This window comes from Canis lupus, chromosome X (assembly GCF_003254725.2).
Source record: "Canis lupus dingo isolate Sandy chromosome X, ASM325472v2, whole genome shotgun sequence".
Lineage (NCBI taxonomy): Eukaryota > Metazoa > Chordata > Mammalia > Carnivora > Canidae > Canis > Canis lupus.
The window spans coordinates 95,775,723-95,791,889 of record NC_064281.1 but is presented as its reverse complement, the minus strand read 5'-3'; the positions used below and the strand labels follow the sequence as shown (position 1 = coordinate 95,791,889).

Here is a 16,167-nt window from a genome sequence, read left to right as displayed (position 1 = left end):
GAGAGCATGCAAGTAGGCAGAGGAGCAGAGGGAGAGGGACAAGCAGACCCCACACTGAGCATGGAGATCAACACAGGGCTCAATCCCACGACCCTAAGATCATGACCTGAGCTGAAATCAAGAGTTGAACGCTTAACCAACTGTGCCACCTATGCACCTCATCTTTTTTTAATATTTATTTATTTGCGAGAGATAGCATGTGAAAGGTGGGGGGCAAAGGGAGAGGGAAAGAGAAACTCAAGCAGACTCCCCGCTGAGCATAAAGCCCATTGCGGGGCTCGATCCCATTACCCTGAGATCACAACCTGAGTTGAAATCAAGAGTCAGATGTTTAACTGACTGAGCCATGCAGGTGCCGCAGCATATTATGTGACATTTAAAAAGAAAGATAATATTTGGTACTACTTTTAGAAGATGATTTACTGGGGTATTCTGTCAAATAAACATTGGGATTAAAGCTAGTACTGAACCTAGGATTTCTCAGTAAGCAACAGTAACACCGTAGTGTTTCTAATAATCTCCACCTGGTTTACCTCAATTAGGCCCACCTTCTATTTTGTATAGAATTAAATGAGTCTTAGTGCCAATCTTTACTCATCAGCCCTTGGAAAGAGGAATAGGAAGCAGCCCTGTGTGAGAAGATAACCTGTATCAATTAACTTTCCTCTCAATTTAGTGAGACCAACAAGAGGTCAACTGATAGAATTGCAACTCCTGCTTCTGAGAGCTGCCCTTTGCTTAGGCCCTCCATTCCACACCATCCTAGCTTGTAGTCTCAATGATAATAGGAACCTTCATCGACTCCTGCTGGATAGAAAACATGCATTCCCTAAAGCACTCTGTCCCTTGTTCTCTCCCTATTGCAACTCACTAAATCATCCTGTTGCTAACAACACCTTCAGGTATAAAAACTAACACCTATATTTGTCAAACTTGAGTCATGGTTAAGATGCAGGGGAAAATGATACAATCACTTGTATTTCTATTGCAGTAGAAAGATGACCAAGTCAGTGGTGCATTTTATCATCACTAAGACAAGAGAAGCTATTAACAGGTTTTAAATAAATGTACACATAGGAAAAGAGTAGTAAGCTTTCTGCTGAATGTTTTACATCAACTGACGTAATTTAAGAATCATGAATGTTATATTGTTTTGTGACTGATGTGACTGTTTTAGAAGTGTTTGAAATAACAAAGATCAAAAGGGTCTATTCATCTTTTAATTTTTTTTAAGTAAGCTCTATGCTCAACATGGGGCTTGAACTCACAACCCCAAGATCAAGAGTTGCATGCTTCTCCAAGTGAGCTAGCCAGGTGCCCCAAAAGGGTCTTTAATGTAAAACTAAATAGTAAACTTTTAGGTTTATTAGCACTGGGAGAATTTTCAACTTTTGGGAGAGGTGGTCAAGAGCTCAGAGAACGACTATAACAACGTACATTAGTACCCAAAATGTATTCACAGTTTGAAACCTTTTCTTTAACCTTTGGTGTTGCCATCAAATACTATAGTTGCTTTCATCCCTAAAGAAGGAACTTGTATTTTTTATCTTTTTTTCCTAAAAGGACTTTATATGCTTCTCTTGCACATTATTTAATACACTTTTTAGGGGTACCTGGCTGGCTTAGTCGGTAGACCATGGGACTCCTCATCTCAGGGTTGTGAGTCCAAACCCCCCCTTGGGCATGGAGCCTACTTAAAGAAAAAGTTTAATACAGTTTCTATATATGATTTAAAGTATATCAGGGTTCCACTCATCCAAGCTCTATTTAGTAATATGATGCTCTTACAGGTTTACATCACATGAAAAGTTACAGAACACTCTAAAATCTGTTTCAGCTACAAAACTTATAGATTCCACACACAATGGTAACAGCCTTCATTGTTCTTTATCTAAATTAAAATACAAATCCACATGTTAAATAAATAAATCAGGGGTGCCTGGGTGACTTGCAGACTCCCCATTGAGCACAGAGCCCAATGCACGAGCCTGATCCCACATGAGATGATGACCTGAGCCTAAACCAAGAGCTGGAGGCTCAACTGACTGAGCCACCCAGGCACCTATCTGATCCTTGATTTTGGCTTAGGTCATGATTCAGGGTCATGGGATCAAGCCCTGCAATGGAGCAATGGACTCTGTGCTCAATGGGAAGTCTGCCTGAGATTCTCTCTCTCCTCTTCCTCTGTCCCTTCCCCACTATGTGCTCTCTAAAATAAACAAATAAATCATGACAAAAATAAAATTAAATCAATAAACCAATGGATCTTACTTAGATCCCGTTTAGAACAAATCAACTGTTAAGAATGTTTTAAGACAATGGGGAAAATTAAAACCAACTGATTTTAAAATGATATTACGGTATTACTGGAAATACTGTTAAGTGTGGTAACAGTATGTCATAGAATAAATATATCCCCCCCAAATTCATATTGAAGTCCTAAACTCCCAATGTGATGGTGCTCACAGATGGGCCATTTGGGAGGTAATTAAATTTAGATGAGGTCATAAGGGTAGAATTGCTCATTATGGAATCAGTATCTTTTTTTTCTTTCTATTTATGTATGTATATATTTTTTATTTTTATCTTAAAGATTTTATTTTTATTTATTTATTTTTTAATTTTTATTTATTTATGATAGTCACAGAGAGAGAGAGAGAGAGAGAGGCAGAGACATAGGCAGAGGGAGAAGCAGGCTCCATGCACCGGGAGCCCAACGTGAGATTCGATCCCAGGTCTCCAGAATCGCGCCCTGGGCCAAAGGCAGGCGCTAAACCGCTGCGCCACCCAGGGATCCCAAAGATTTTATTTTTAAAGTAATCTCTACACCCAACATGGAGCTCAAACTCATAACTCCAAGATCAAGAGTTGCATGCTTTACCGACTGAGCCAGCAAGGTGCCCCCATATTTATTTTTAAAGTAAATTCTATCCCCAATGTGAGGCTCAAACTCGCGACCCCAAGATCAAGAGTCACATGCTCTACTGACTGAGCCAGCCAGATATCCAATGGAATCCATGTATTTATAAGAGGAAGAGAGACCAGAGTGTGCTCTCTCTCTCTCTCTCTCTCTCTCTCTCGGCCATGTGAGGACACAAAGAGAAGGCAGCTATCTGCTAGCCTGGAAGAGTTTTCATTAGGAACCATACCTGCCGGCACCTTGATCCTGGACTTCTCGGCCCCCAGAAATGTGAGAAATAAATGTCTGTTGTTTAAGTCTATGGTATTCTGTTAGAGTAGTCTGAGCACAGTTTAAGTAACTGCTTAACACACAGTATGTGTGTTAGATTATGTTAAGAAAAATAAAAAAAAAAAAGAAAAATCCTTATCTGTTAGATTTATATTAAAGTATTTAGAGGTAAATGATATATAGGATGCCTGGAATTTTCTTTTAAATACCATAGCAAAAAAAGTTGGGGAAAGAAATGAAATTAATTGGAAAATTGTTGATCATTATTGAATCTGGTTTATCATGAGGGTTCATTGTACTGTTTTATTCACTTTTGAGTATTTTTGAATTTTTTATTAACAACAATATTTTTTTAAATTTTATTCATTTATTCATGAGAGACACAGAGAGAGACAGAGAGGCAGAGACACAGGCAGAGGGAGAGGCAGGCTCCATAAAAGGAACCTGATGTGGGACTCGATCCCGGGACTCCAGGATCATGCCCTAGGCCGAAGGCAGGCGCCAAACCGCTGATCCACCCAGGGATCCCCCACAAAAATTGTTTTTTAAATGAAGATTTTATTTATTTATTTAAGAGGGGGAGAGAGAGAGAGAGAGAGAGAGAAAGAGAGAGCACGAGCATGAGTGGGAGAGGTTGAAGGAGAAGCAGACTTCCCACTGAGCAGGGAGCCCAAAGTGGGGCTCAATTCAAGGACCCTGAGATCACAACCTGAGCCAAAGGCAAACGCTTAACCAACTGAGCCACCCAGGCACCCCTATTAACAAAAAGTTTTATTTCTTTTTGGTGGGCAGCAAAGCAAGGTTTATTGAGCAATAATAAAGTTTACTTAATGATAGAATACAAAGCTCCCAAAGAGGGAAGGCGCCCGAGAGGGTTGCCCTTAACAAAAACTTTTTAAAAATGTTTATTCTAAGAGACATGTGAGAAGGAAAAAGTGAATGGGCCACCAAGTCATATAAAATACTATCTGTAATGAAGTACTGTTAAGTGTTTCTTGCTTTTTAAAAATAGCCATGTATACCTTTTTGCAATGAAGTCTGGCTTGATTCATCTTGTGTATGGTCTTTCTGAGCACTCACTAGATCTGAAACCAGAGCCTCAAGTGATACATAGTTGCTCCCAGATGTCTGAATTTTTTCCTCCATTATTTTCTTAATGTCCTTGAAACTGAATCCCATTCGTATAGCTTCTTGTAACATAGGATTTTGGAAGATGGCATCCTCTGAAATGAAAATTGGTGAAGAAAAAGAACACAGAGTTTAAACAATTATTTTCATTAACACAACTCAACAGCAAAGTACAGTTAAAAAGAAAAAGGTAAACAGCAAGTAGAAAAACAAAAAACAAACCAGCAAATGAAAGCAACTTTGGGAAGAAGATTTTGAAATATTTAAGCACTGAAGATTCTTTCAGAATCTTAATCATCGCAAATACAGTATTATTTTATAGTACTATTTTTTTTAAAGATTTTATTTATTTATTCACAAGATACAGAGAGAGAGGCAGAAACACAGGCAGAGGGAGAAGCAGGCTCCCTGGAGCCTGATATGGGACTCGATCCCAGGACCCTGGGGTCAGGCCCTGAGGCAAAGGCAGATACTCAACCACTGAGCCACCCAGGCACCTCTATTTTATAGTACTATTGAGATTAATTGCTCTAAAGGCTGAAGAAATAGTGCAAGATTAGGTAAAACCAGTAAGAAAAAGTTAAGCACTTCAAAACCCAGAACTTTTTTTTTTTTTAATTTATTTATTTATGATAGTCACAGAGAGAGAGAGAGAGAGGCAGAGACAGAGGCAGAGGGAGAAGCAGGCTCCATGCACCGGGAGCCCGATGTGGGAATTGATCCCGGGTCTCCAGGATCGCGCCCTGGGCCAAAGGCAGGCGCTAAACCACTGCGCCACCCAGGGATCCCCAGAACTTTTTTTCAAATCAGTTGTATTCACAACTAACCTAAGTATGTAAAGAGTGGATGTCTTTCTCAAGTCACTAGCAATTATTCTGGAAAAATCACAGGAAATAGGGGGAAGTCCCAGTCTCTGACCCTGAATGTGTGAGTTTCCCATCTCTGAGACTTAGTTTCTGCAGCCCAGGGGAGTGACAATAAAATGAATAGAAACTCACTTTAATGGTACTCAAAGTAGAAATACAGGTTATGTAGGGAACTGATAAAGAGGAGACTTACATTCTCTGATTCATCAATTCTATTCTCAAGTATCAAAAATAAGGACAAAGGTTCATCAAAAACATGCACAAGAATATTCACAGCAGTGTCATGTATAACAGCCTCAAATAGGAAATAACTCAAACATCTATCACCAGGGGAATGGATAAGTAAATTGGGATATTGAAACACTACAGAGCAAGCAGAAAAACGAACTATTGCCACAGAAACATAGATAAGTCTCACAGATCTGATGAACAAAATGTCATCGTAATGATGGACCAGAGACAAAAGAATACACTGTATGATTACATTTCTAAGATGTTCAAATCTAATCTATGGTTAGTCAGAACATAAATCAGGGACAGATATTGATTGGGAAAAGGGCCTGAAGGAGTTTCTGGCCTGGCAGAAATGTTATTTTTTTAAAAAGATTTTATTTATTTATTTGAAAGAGAGAGAGAGAGAGAGAAAGCACACTAGCAGAGGAGGGGCAAAGGGAGAATCAGACTCCCAGCTGAGCAGGGAGGGGGTGGGGCTCAATCCCAGGATCATGACAGGAGTTGAAGGCAGACGCTTGGCCAACTGAGCCACCCAGATGCCCCTGTTCTATATCTTGATTTGGCTGATGACTACACAAATAAATGCATGTAAAAATTCATTGAGTTGAATACTTAAGTGTATTTTAAGCATTTTATTGTATATGTATTATACTTCAATAATTTTTTTTAAAAAGAGGAGCTGGAAAGGGATTTGATTATAAGAAATATTACATAGTAAGTAACAAAAGTAGGAAAGTACCTTAAGATTTTTTTTAAATTTATTTATTTATGATAGTCACACAGAGAGAGAGAGAGAGAGAGAGAGAGAGAGAGGCAGAGACACAGGCAGAGGGAGAAGCAGGCTCCATGCACCGGGAGCCCAATGTGGGACTTGATCCCGGGTCTCCAGGATCACGCCCTGGGCCAAAGGCAGGCGCCAAACCGCTGCACCACCCAGGGATCCCAAGATTTCTGTTTGATAAAGAGAACACTGTTGTATGGTTATAATACAGATAAAAGACCATTTATGAGACTACTAAAGAATCTGAATGAGAAATAAGGGCAGAAAGTAGGGCAGAACCAGTGGATTTTAGACAATATTAAAAAGGCTGAATTCATCAGACCTGGTGGTTAATTAAATGTAGAGGGATTAAGGAAAGCAAAGAGCTTAAAATGGCTCAAATTACTGGGCGACCTTGTGAACTATTAAACTATTAACGAATGTTGGGGGGGGGGGCGTGCAAAGAACAAGCCTGGATTCAGTCTGAGTGATTTTTAGAAATGCTGAATTTGAGCTGCTTTTAAGATTTCCAGGTGGAGATGTCCAGAGGTCAGCTGGACATCACTCTTTCGTGGTTCTACTTGTTTTTTTTCCCAGCTTGTTTTGCTGGCTCCTTCTGCTCACCTGATTAGACACTGGTGGTTCCCTTCCATTACCTCAATGATCCCCTTTTTAACAATCTCTCTGGATACTTGCCCCACTACCACAATTTTACCCTTATTTATGAGTTCCAGGTTTTAAGACCCACCTACTTGGATACCCTGCAGGTATCTCAAGCTTACTTTGCTGAAAATCAAAAGCATGGGCAACAGGATATCCATATAAAAAATAATTAGAAGGGCCCCCACTTTACACACATACAAAAATGAACTTGAAATGGATCAAAGACCTGAATGTAAGAGATAAAACCATAAAACTTGGGGTGCCTGGGTGGCTCAGTTGGGTAAGCACCTGCCTTTGGCTCAGGTCATGATCTTAGGGTCCTGGGATCAGGCCCCACAATTGGCTCCATGTTTGGCAGGGAGCCTGTGTCTCACTCTCCCTCTGCCTGCTCCCACTGTCTGTTCTCTCGCTATCTCCCTGTCAAATAAATAAAACTTTTTTAAAAAGATTAAAAAGTAATAAAATTATTAGAAGAAAACATAGATGACCTTGGATTAGGCAATGGTTTCTTAGATATAGCCCTGAAAGAATAAGCAACAAAAAATAAGATAAATTGGATTTCATCAAAATTAAAAATTTATATACTTCAAAGTATATCAGCAAGAAAGTGAAAAGAACGAGTGAAAATATTTACAAATCATATATCCGACAAGGTACGTAACTGTAAAAATATTAGAATATATAAAAAACACTTACAACTCAATAACAAAAAAATGAATAACCCAACTAAAAAACGGGGAAAGGCGATGAAGAGACATTTCTCCAAAGACATACAAATGGCCAATAAGCACATGAAAGGATGCCCGACATCATTAACCATCAGGGAAATGCAAATCAAAACCACAATAGGATACCACTTCACATCCACTAGGATGGCTATAAAAAAAAAACATACAAGGGGTGCCTACGTGGCTCAGTTGGCTGAGCATCTGCCTTAGGCTCAGGTCATGATCCCGGGGTCCTGGAATTGAGCCCCGCCATTGGGCTCCCTGCTCAGCCAGGAGCCTGCTTCTCCCTCTCCCTCTGCATGCGCACTCTCTCTCAAATAAAGAAATAAAATTTTTAAAAAACATATACAATAACAAGTGTTAACAAGGATATGGAAAAACAAACTGGAATCCTTATATACTGCTAGTGGGAACGTAAAATAGTACAGCCGCATTGGAAAACTGGCCATTTATCAAAAGTTAAATGTAGAGTTACTACATGACCCAGCAATTCCATGCTGAAATATATACTCAGGCAAATTAAAAACCTATGTCCACGCAAAAATTTGCACACAAATGTTCATAGCAGCATCAATATCATTCATAAGAGCCAAAAACTGGAGACCCAAATGTCTACCAACTGATGAGTAGATAAACAGAACATGGTATTATCTACACTAAGGAAACTTTTTCTACCATAAAAAAAGAATGAAGTAATCATGTATAAGTACCACAACATGGATGAACTTCAAAGCCACATATTATGATTCCATTCATATGAAATGTCTAGAATAGGTACATCCAGAGAGATAGAAGTAGATGAGTAGTTGTCTGGAGGCTGAGGGGGAAGGGGCAGCAATGGGGAGTGGCTGCTAATGGATACAGGGTTTCTTTTTTGGGATTATAATAATGTTCTGGAATTAAATGGCAGTGATGGTTTGTTCCACAACCTTGTGAATTTACTAAAAACCACTAAAATGTACAGTTTATAAGGGTGAAATTTTTGCTACATGAATTACACATCTCAATTTTATTTTATTATTGTTTCTTTTCATATCTCAATTTTTTTAAAGACTTATTTATTTATTCATGAGAGAACGGGGTGGGGGTGGGGGGGAGACACAGGCAGAGGGAGAAGCAGGTTTCCTGCAGGGAGCCCAATGTGGACTCAATCCCGGAACCCAGGATCATGCCCTGAGCTGAAGGCAAATGCTCAACCACTGAGTAACCCAGGCATCCCAATAAATGATTTCTTAAACTTTATTATTTATGCCCATTTCAAAATCTGTATCAAATATTATCAAAGTGGCTCTCCTTCTTAAGTATATTTATGAATACTTATAGTTTTCTCTTGTCTTGTAACCCTTAAGATACCAAAAAGATGATGGTATAAGGAATGGGGAATCAGCAGACATATTCTAAATTACACTTTCTACTATTTTTGAAACATGATGCCTAAGCTGGAAATGAGATCCACAGTGTGATGCAGATTTCAGAAGACCCCGTTAATAGTCCCAGTTCCACTAATGATTTGTAAATGTAACTGTGGGCGGGTCACTTAACCTCCTGGTCTCTGTTTCAGCATCTGAAAAGTGGAGATAACAATATCATCTTTGCTTAACATAGTATCTTTCTGGATTTTTAAAAAAAAGATTTTATTTACTTATTCATGAGAGACACAGAGAGAAGGCAGAGACATAGGCAGAGGGAGAAGCAGGCTCCATGCAAAGAGCCCGATGTGGGACTCCATCCCGGAACTCCGGGATCACACCCTGAGCTGAAGGCAGATGCTCAACCGCTGAGCCACCCAGGCATCCTGGTATCTTTCTGGCTTTTAAAGATGTTTATGATGAGTAAATAATCTTTGGGATAAAAATCTCTACCTTTCTATAAGGTAAGAGAAGATAAACTGAACCATGCCCCTCTGTGAAGAAACTGGGGGAGGCTCAAGAATGGCATGGGATAAGGAAGCAGGTAGGGCCGACCATGGTGATGGCACATTAGTACAGCACTGGATTCATGGTCCTGGCTAACTCAAGAAGTACCTGGGACAAAAATACACTTATCTCTCTTCCTTTGGGGATTTTAACAGAAATGGCAATGGACAGCCTATAGCTGCTCCTCCTAAGCTTGGAAAAGCTAACTGCACAACCGCCATAGGAATGTCCTTTCTTAAAATTTTATTTTTACTTTACTATAATTAGTATCATTTTATGTAATGTATATAATTATATAACTTATAATATAATTTAGTATAATTTAAATTTTTCCAGTACAATTAATGTACAGTGTTACATGAGTCACATGAATGTTCTTACTATATAAATATCTGACTTAAAAATTTTTTTAAAGATTTTATTTATTTATTCATGAGAGACACAGAGAGAGAGAAGAGAGACAGAGGCAGAGACACAGGCAGAGGGAGAAGCAGGCTCCATGCAGGGAGCCTGACATGGGACTCGATCCTGGGTCTCCAGGATCACGCCCTGGGCTGAAGGCCGTGCTAAACCACTGAGCCACCTGGGCTGCCCTGACTTAAAATTTTTAAAAAGATTTTATTTATTTATTCATGAGAGACAGAGAAAGGGGCAGAGACATAGGCAGAGGGAGAAGCAGGTTCCCTGTAGGGAGCCTAATGTGGGACTCGATCCCAGGACCCTGGGATCATTACCTGAGCCAAAGGCAGATGGCTCAACCACTGAGCCACCCAGCTACCTATAACTGACTTAAATTTATAGGCACTTCCTAATCCTTAAATTTATAGCAATCTCATCTCAAATAAATCTACTTTGATTATCTTGAAAAAATAAGCTTATGTCTCTACCCTATAAAAAAACAACTGTAATAAACTGCTAATGAAATTAAAAGTATATTTATTTTAATGTACATACTTACCAATTCTTTCAGTTAATGACCGTGTTCTTTCAGCAGTTCTTAGCTGAAATAGAAATATGGACTATAAGTTAGAATTCTTTTTGGTAGAAGATGATTACCTCAATTTGAAAAGTTACACTAATCATGAATTTATAAATTGGCTTTATTCCAATTCAACATATGAATGTTTGCAAGAGGCATAACCTGATGAAGCTAGAAGGAAGGTTTTTTTTTTTTAAGATTTTTAAAATTTATACATGAGACACACAGAAAGAGAGGCAGAGACACAGGCACAGGGAGAGAAGCAGGCTCCATGCAGGGAGCCTGATGTGGGACTCGATCCCAGGACTCCAGGATCACGCCCTGGGCTGAAGGCAGGTGCTAAACCACCGAGCCACTCAGGGATCCCCACTAGAAGGAAGTTAAAAGATCATCTAACACAATCCACTCACTCTATAGACAGGGCACTGAGTCTCAGGGAGTTTAAACAACTCGATTGAGGCAAGGGAGCTCATGGTAGAGCCATAAATGACAACTCTGGCTTCCCATTCTAGTCCATGGCTCTTCCCACATGGTACCAATACCTTAGCCATCCCAGGCTGCCATCAATTTAGACACGCTTCTGAGATTTAAAATATTGCCTTTGGAAAGTTCACAATTATTTATGAGTATAAAACACATTATACAAAAGTCTAATTTCAGAAAGTTGAGGGATTAAGTATTTTAGTTCTTCAAACCCATTTTTATTTACAGTGAGTTAAATCAATCAGCTTATGGGGATTCCTCTTTCACAAAGCTACTTCAGGTTAAGAAATAACAAGCATTCGGGATCCCTGGGTGGCGCAGCGGTTTGGCGCCTGCCTTTGGCCCAGGGCACGATCCTGGAGACTCAGGATCGAATCCCACGTCGGGCTCCCTGCGTGGAGCCTGCTTCTCCCTCTGCCTGTGTCTCTGCCTCTCTCTCCCTCTCTCTGTGTGACTATCATAAATAAATAAAAAAATTAAAAAAAAAAGAAATAACAAGCATTCTTCAAGATCTCCCCTTTAAAGCCCACCATACATTATTAATTTAAGATACTATACTGTGAATTTTACACCAAGAAATCATTGCAAAACAAATTAAATAATATTTTATATTCTACAATATGTGACTTACCACTGAATGGGTTAAATGAATATTGTTTATATATTCTTGTCCCTTCTCTTCTAACAGATATTTACACCTAAACAATTAAAAGAAGGTTAAACTTTGGTAGCTGATAAATCAGTAAAGTATAAATACAGATATCTCCATTATCTTAATTCCATTAACTTCCTTTTTGGTATTTCTAAGAAGCTGCAAAATGAAATGTTATTTAATCTCTACCAACTGTCATTTCAAAGTTAAAGAAATACGTTCCTTTGTTATACTACTCTTTGGTAATCTTAGGCAAAAAATAACAACTTGAGAACTTCCAACCTTAAACCAAGTTATTAAATTTAAGATTTAATTTTTTAAATAGTTTAATTTTGTTTAGAGGATTAACCAACTACACACTCTGAAGGAACTCCTTAGGCTTTCAACCTTTCCTTTTAAGGCTTTTTAAGCTTAAGATTTATTTTCAAACAATCGCTCTGAAGTTTTAAATTGTACTAGTTTGTAGGTCAAAAATTTTACATCACTTATATGTATGAATATTTTTAAAGAAACAAGATGACAAAGAGACAGAGTATGTTATTATCATTCTAAGATGCCACTGATTATAAGAAGGATGATTATTTTATGTACCACCGCTGCCAATTAAATTATGACCCACCACCAGATGTATCATTTCAAAAATTTGAAAATGTGAACAATTGTGTGTCTTATAATCAGAGAGATACAGTAAAATTTGCTAGGGGATGTGATGGGTTCCAAGGAAAAAATCCTTGGCAACAAGGGCTCTCCCGTGGTCATTGTGAAAGAGCCTACTTCTAACAACAAAACTATATATTCCTAATTAGTGTTTAGAAATAGAATAATTTGAATGTCATATATATAACATATAAGCAATGAATGCTTTGGTCACCAGAGAAGGCTTAGGGCCTTTTTTTTTCTATAAAGTAGGTGACCCCATTTTTATAAACTTGGTGTGAATTGCAAGCCATAGTGAAGGCAAAAATAGTTAGGTGAAAAGTTATTCAAGATTTTCCGACTGCAAAGTGTCTAACTTGCCTGTTCCTAAATAAACATTTAAATACCTTACCCTGGAAACCACTTAGCATGTTGTTCCCAAGGGTCTTCACTGGGCTTCCAATCAGTTAGTCCTCCTCCACAGTGAAAGCATTTTACTTTATCACCATCCCCTAAGAAGAGACACAAGTAAAAATACATGTATTTGTGCAATTAGAAGCCTATGCAAAAATGCCCCTTTAACACCATGAAATTAACCATTTTAAATTACATGAGAATCTCAGCTTCAAAGACGACATTCAAATTCACATTTAAATAACAGCCATGACTGTTTGAGGAGGGAATACACACTAAATTCACTGATTCAATTTGAGGTATTTTACAGAAGACAAAATAAATTGACCAATTTTTATGTGAAAAATTAAAATTGTTATCATTTGGGTCTACCAATACTACACTTTTTCAAACTGTGAAACTTTAACAATAAGGCTCAGGTTAACAAAATTACAAAGTAAGTTTCTCTAGGGTTATAGCTACATGACACTAAACAAACCTTCAAAATTGCTACAGGATACTATGTGAATAAAATATTGAAATAACTAATATTTTGTATTTTGGCACTACTCAATCCTAAAGCTAATGGGTCAGATATATGATGGTATAACTTTTCTGAATATTCCTGGAAGTCATCACACTAAGGGCCCTTCCTGACAAGTTTACAGTAGTCCATTTGAGAAGTGCTTATTTAAAAAAAAAAAAAAAAAAAAGAGAAGTGCTTATTTGAAGCAAAAAGGCATACAGGGCAGCTTTCAAATATAAACTCTATGTACAAAAGGCAGGTATCAATTTTAATATCAGCCAAACTAAACTCTCTAATGTTAACTCTTTTTATGAGGTATAGAAAGAATGCATGTGATACATGTACTGAGCACATACAGTAGGTGCTCAATAAATTATAGTTTATATTACTGTCAGACCCATTCTTCTATCTGGGAGATCTATCATCTTTTGCATGTAATCCTTCTCCAAAAAAACAAAGATAAATATAACTCACAATATAGTAGTCCTTTTTCACATAAATGTAGTAGTTACACTGCAAATTCAACATAAAGGTTCACAGATTAATCATGCCAGCCTTTATTTACCAGTTCAGGGGGCTAAAGGAATCCACTTTTTAGGGGGACTGGGATAGTTGGAAAGTTATTTATTAGCCTGGTTTTATAATAAAGTTTACCTAAAGAATAAAATCCAGCTCTTGCAAGTTGCTCCTTGTTAATTGAACACATCCACATCCGAAAAGTAACGATCCGTGCTTCATAATCTGCCATGGCTGGATTTTCTGGAATACTTGTTGAATTTGGGACGTTCCTATCAGTACTCGCAACATCAGATTCACTTCGAATATTAACATTCCGGCCCAGAACAAAGAAGCAATTAGGAAAGTGTCGCCTGTGTTCTGACCATGCATTATCACACGGTTCCCAATTTTTCAGTTTTCCACCACAACAAAAGCACTGCACTTGATCGTCAATACCTGTGTAGTAGAATCCAGCACTAGCTAACTCTCTTGGGGTCAAGTGGACATAGTCTGGCCAGTTCTGAAATGAGTTTAATCTAGCTTCTTCACTATACATGGCAGGGTTCTCCGGGTATGTGGTGTCTGATATATCTACGACCTGTCCAGTTCTCAAAAGATAATCTGCATGAGTCTCAGATGGTCTGTCTAAAACAAAATGATCTCTGTTTCTCAGATAGTTTTCTGCATTATATTGACCATTTTGGATACCTGGATTTGTAGGTTGTGCAGCAGTGTTTTCAAAATAAAAGCCATTGATAAATCTGCAATTTGGGGATACTTTCCTGTGTCTTCCAACTGCTGAGTCTCCATATTGCCATCTATCTATTGATGCATGACAACTAAAGCACCGCACAGTATCTCCTTCACCAGTATACAGAAAACCAGCTCGTGCTAACGTTGATGCTGAAACAGGACTGCTACTTGGAAAATTAGCAAAAGTTTTTAATCTATTAAACTCTTCTACAAATTCTTCATCCTTATTGATGCCTGCAGGTACACAAGTTTTAGCTCCTTCAAAACTGTTAAAAGTCATCTTCTCTTGAAAATAGGACTTGTCCACCTTTTCTGAAAAGAGAACATTACATTAGAAAATTCAAAATCTGAAACACAGGCAATATAATTTTGATATTAGGAGCTAACAAATTACCTGATGACATAAAATTAATTACACAATCTCTAAAAAAAACATTCTAATTCCAAATACTAGAGCTCTGCATTATATGATTCAAGCTTTATAAAGTAAAAACCAGCATTTTCATTTTCTGGAGGAAAGTAATATTCAAGCAGGTAGAATAAAACTGTTCTTTAATTGATTACTTTATGTAAATATGGAAACTGTGATACAGAATATATTAAAATTATTAACCATGTAAAATTATTAATTAGGAAAAACAAAAGCATAAATTATGCAGATTATTAAACTCTATGCATAATTGTTATAATAGATCATTATATATTCAAGCCATCAAAGTTCAGTTTTTCAATTTAAAAAAAATGTTCAGAATGTTAATGAATTAATTTTTATTATTTCTTTACTTTTCTGCTTAGCAAAAGGTATTTGAGTTTTACTCACAACACTGGTTCCAATATGAGCATCGAGTGTTTAAGAGCACTTGAGTGTTTCTGATTTTCATGCATATGAAAATGGGACTCCTGTAGTCCATTTTCTGTGGGAATTGGATCATTTCGGATGTATATATTACTGCCCTCTAGAGGGTAGCTCAGGAAAGATAGTAAGTATGTATAGACCTTAATTGCAGTAAGTTTTGCTATCAACTTCCCATGGTCGAAAAATGATCTGTTCAAATGGAAGAGAAGTACTACTGCAGCCTCATTAAAATTGCCACATTATAGCTGTGTAACATATAACCGAAATAAAATACTAAAGGAACTAGGTGGGTTATGAGAAGGGTGGCCAGATAATTTATCCTCCAAACCTGGACACTTTGGAAAGTGAAAAATGATGCTACTAATAATTACACTAGGACAACAGGGATAAATCAGGGTTGCCCCAGGCAAACCTGATTCTCTAGAATCTCGCACTATTCCTAATACTGTGTGTGCTCAGTATATGTTTGGCAAAAAAAAAAAAAAAGAAAAAGAATGGTCATGATAATTCTGCCTCTACTTCATATGTCAATTAATTGATTTCTTGGGAAGAATTAGCAGCCCTGGCATTATGTTAGCACAATATGTCTTGGAACATCATTTCAGTGTAATAATGTTCAACACAAGTCTTGCAGGGTGGCAATAAACTTCAGTCTTTCCTGGTCTTGTCAATTTACAATGGTAGTAATTCATATATACCGCAAGAGCAGAGATATATCTGCATAGAACTATTTTTGGAAGATAGTCTCCATGACTTTTCATTATTGTTTCCCAGATGTCTGAAAACATTTTGACACTAGCTTCAAGACCCCTTGTTCAATGAGCATAAACTGGATGATAATAACCAAGGCTGTCTCATAGGCTGAGATGAAATTTAATAGGGATATTAAACATTACATTCTGACTT

At 37.7% G+C, this 16,167-nt stretch overlaps 1 protein-coding gene across 11 annotated transcripts in view; it reads right to left on the bottom strand.

Moving 5' to 3' along the window:
- The window catches only part of LOC112649057 (X-linked inhibitor of apoptosis), a 55,867-nt gene that overhangs the window by 9,576 nt on the left and 30,124 nt on the right, over positions 1 to 16,167 (bottom strand). For 10 of the 11 annotated variants that reach the window (XM_025431127.3, XM_049107495.1, XM_049107496.1 and 7 more), the window contains 5 exons: positions 13,809 to 14,717; positions 12,648 to 12,747; positions 11,579 to 11,645; positions 10,444 to 10,486; positions 4,213 to 4,413 (listed from right to left, as the gene is read on the bottom strand). In XM_025431127.3, coding sequence (XP_025286912.1) covers positions 4,213 to 4,413; positions 10,444 to 10,486; positions 11,579 to 11,645; positions 12,648 to 12,747; positions 13,809 to 14,685 — 1,288 coding nt within the window. In that variant the 5' untranslated portion in view covers positions 14,686 to 14,717. The remainder of the gene's footprint in view (positions 1 to 4,212; positions 4,414 to 10,443; positions 10,487 to 11,578; positions 11,646 to 12,647; positions 12,748 to 13,808; positions 14,718 to 16,167) is intronic. The other variant, XM_035712272.2, reaches the window with a different exon arrangement.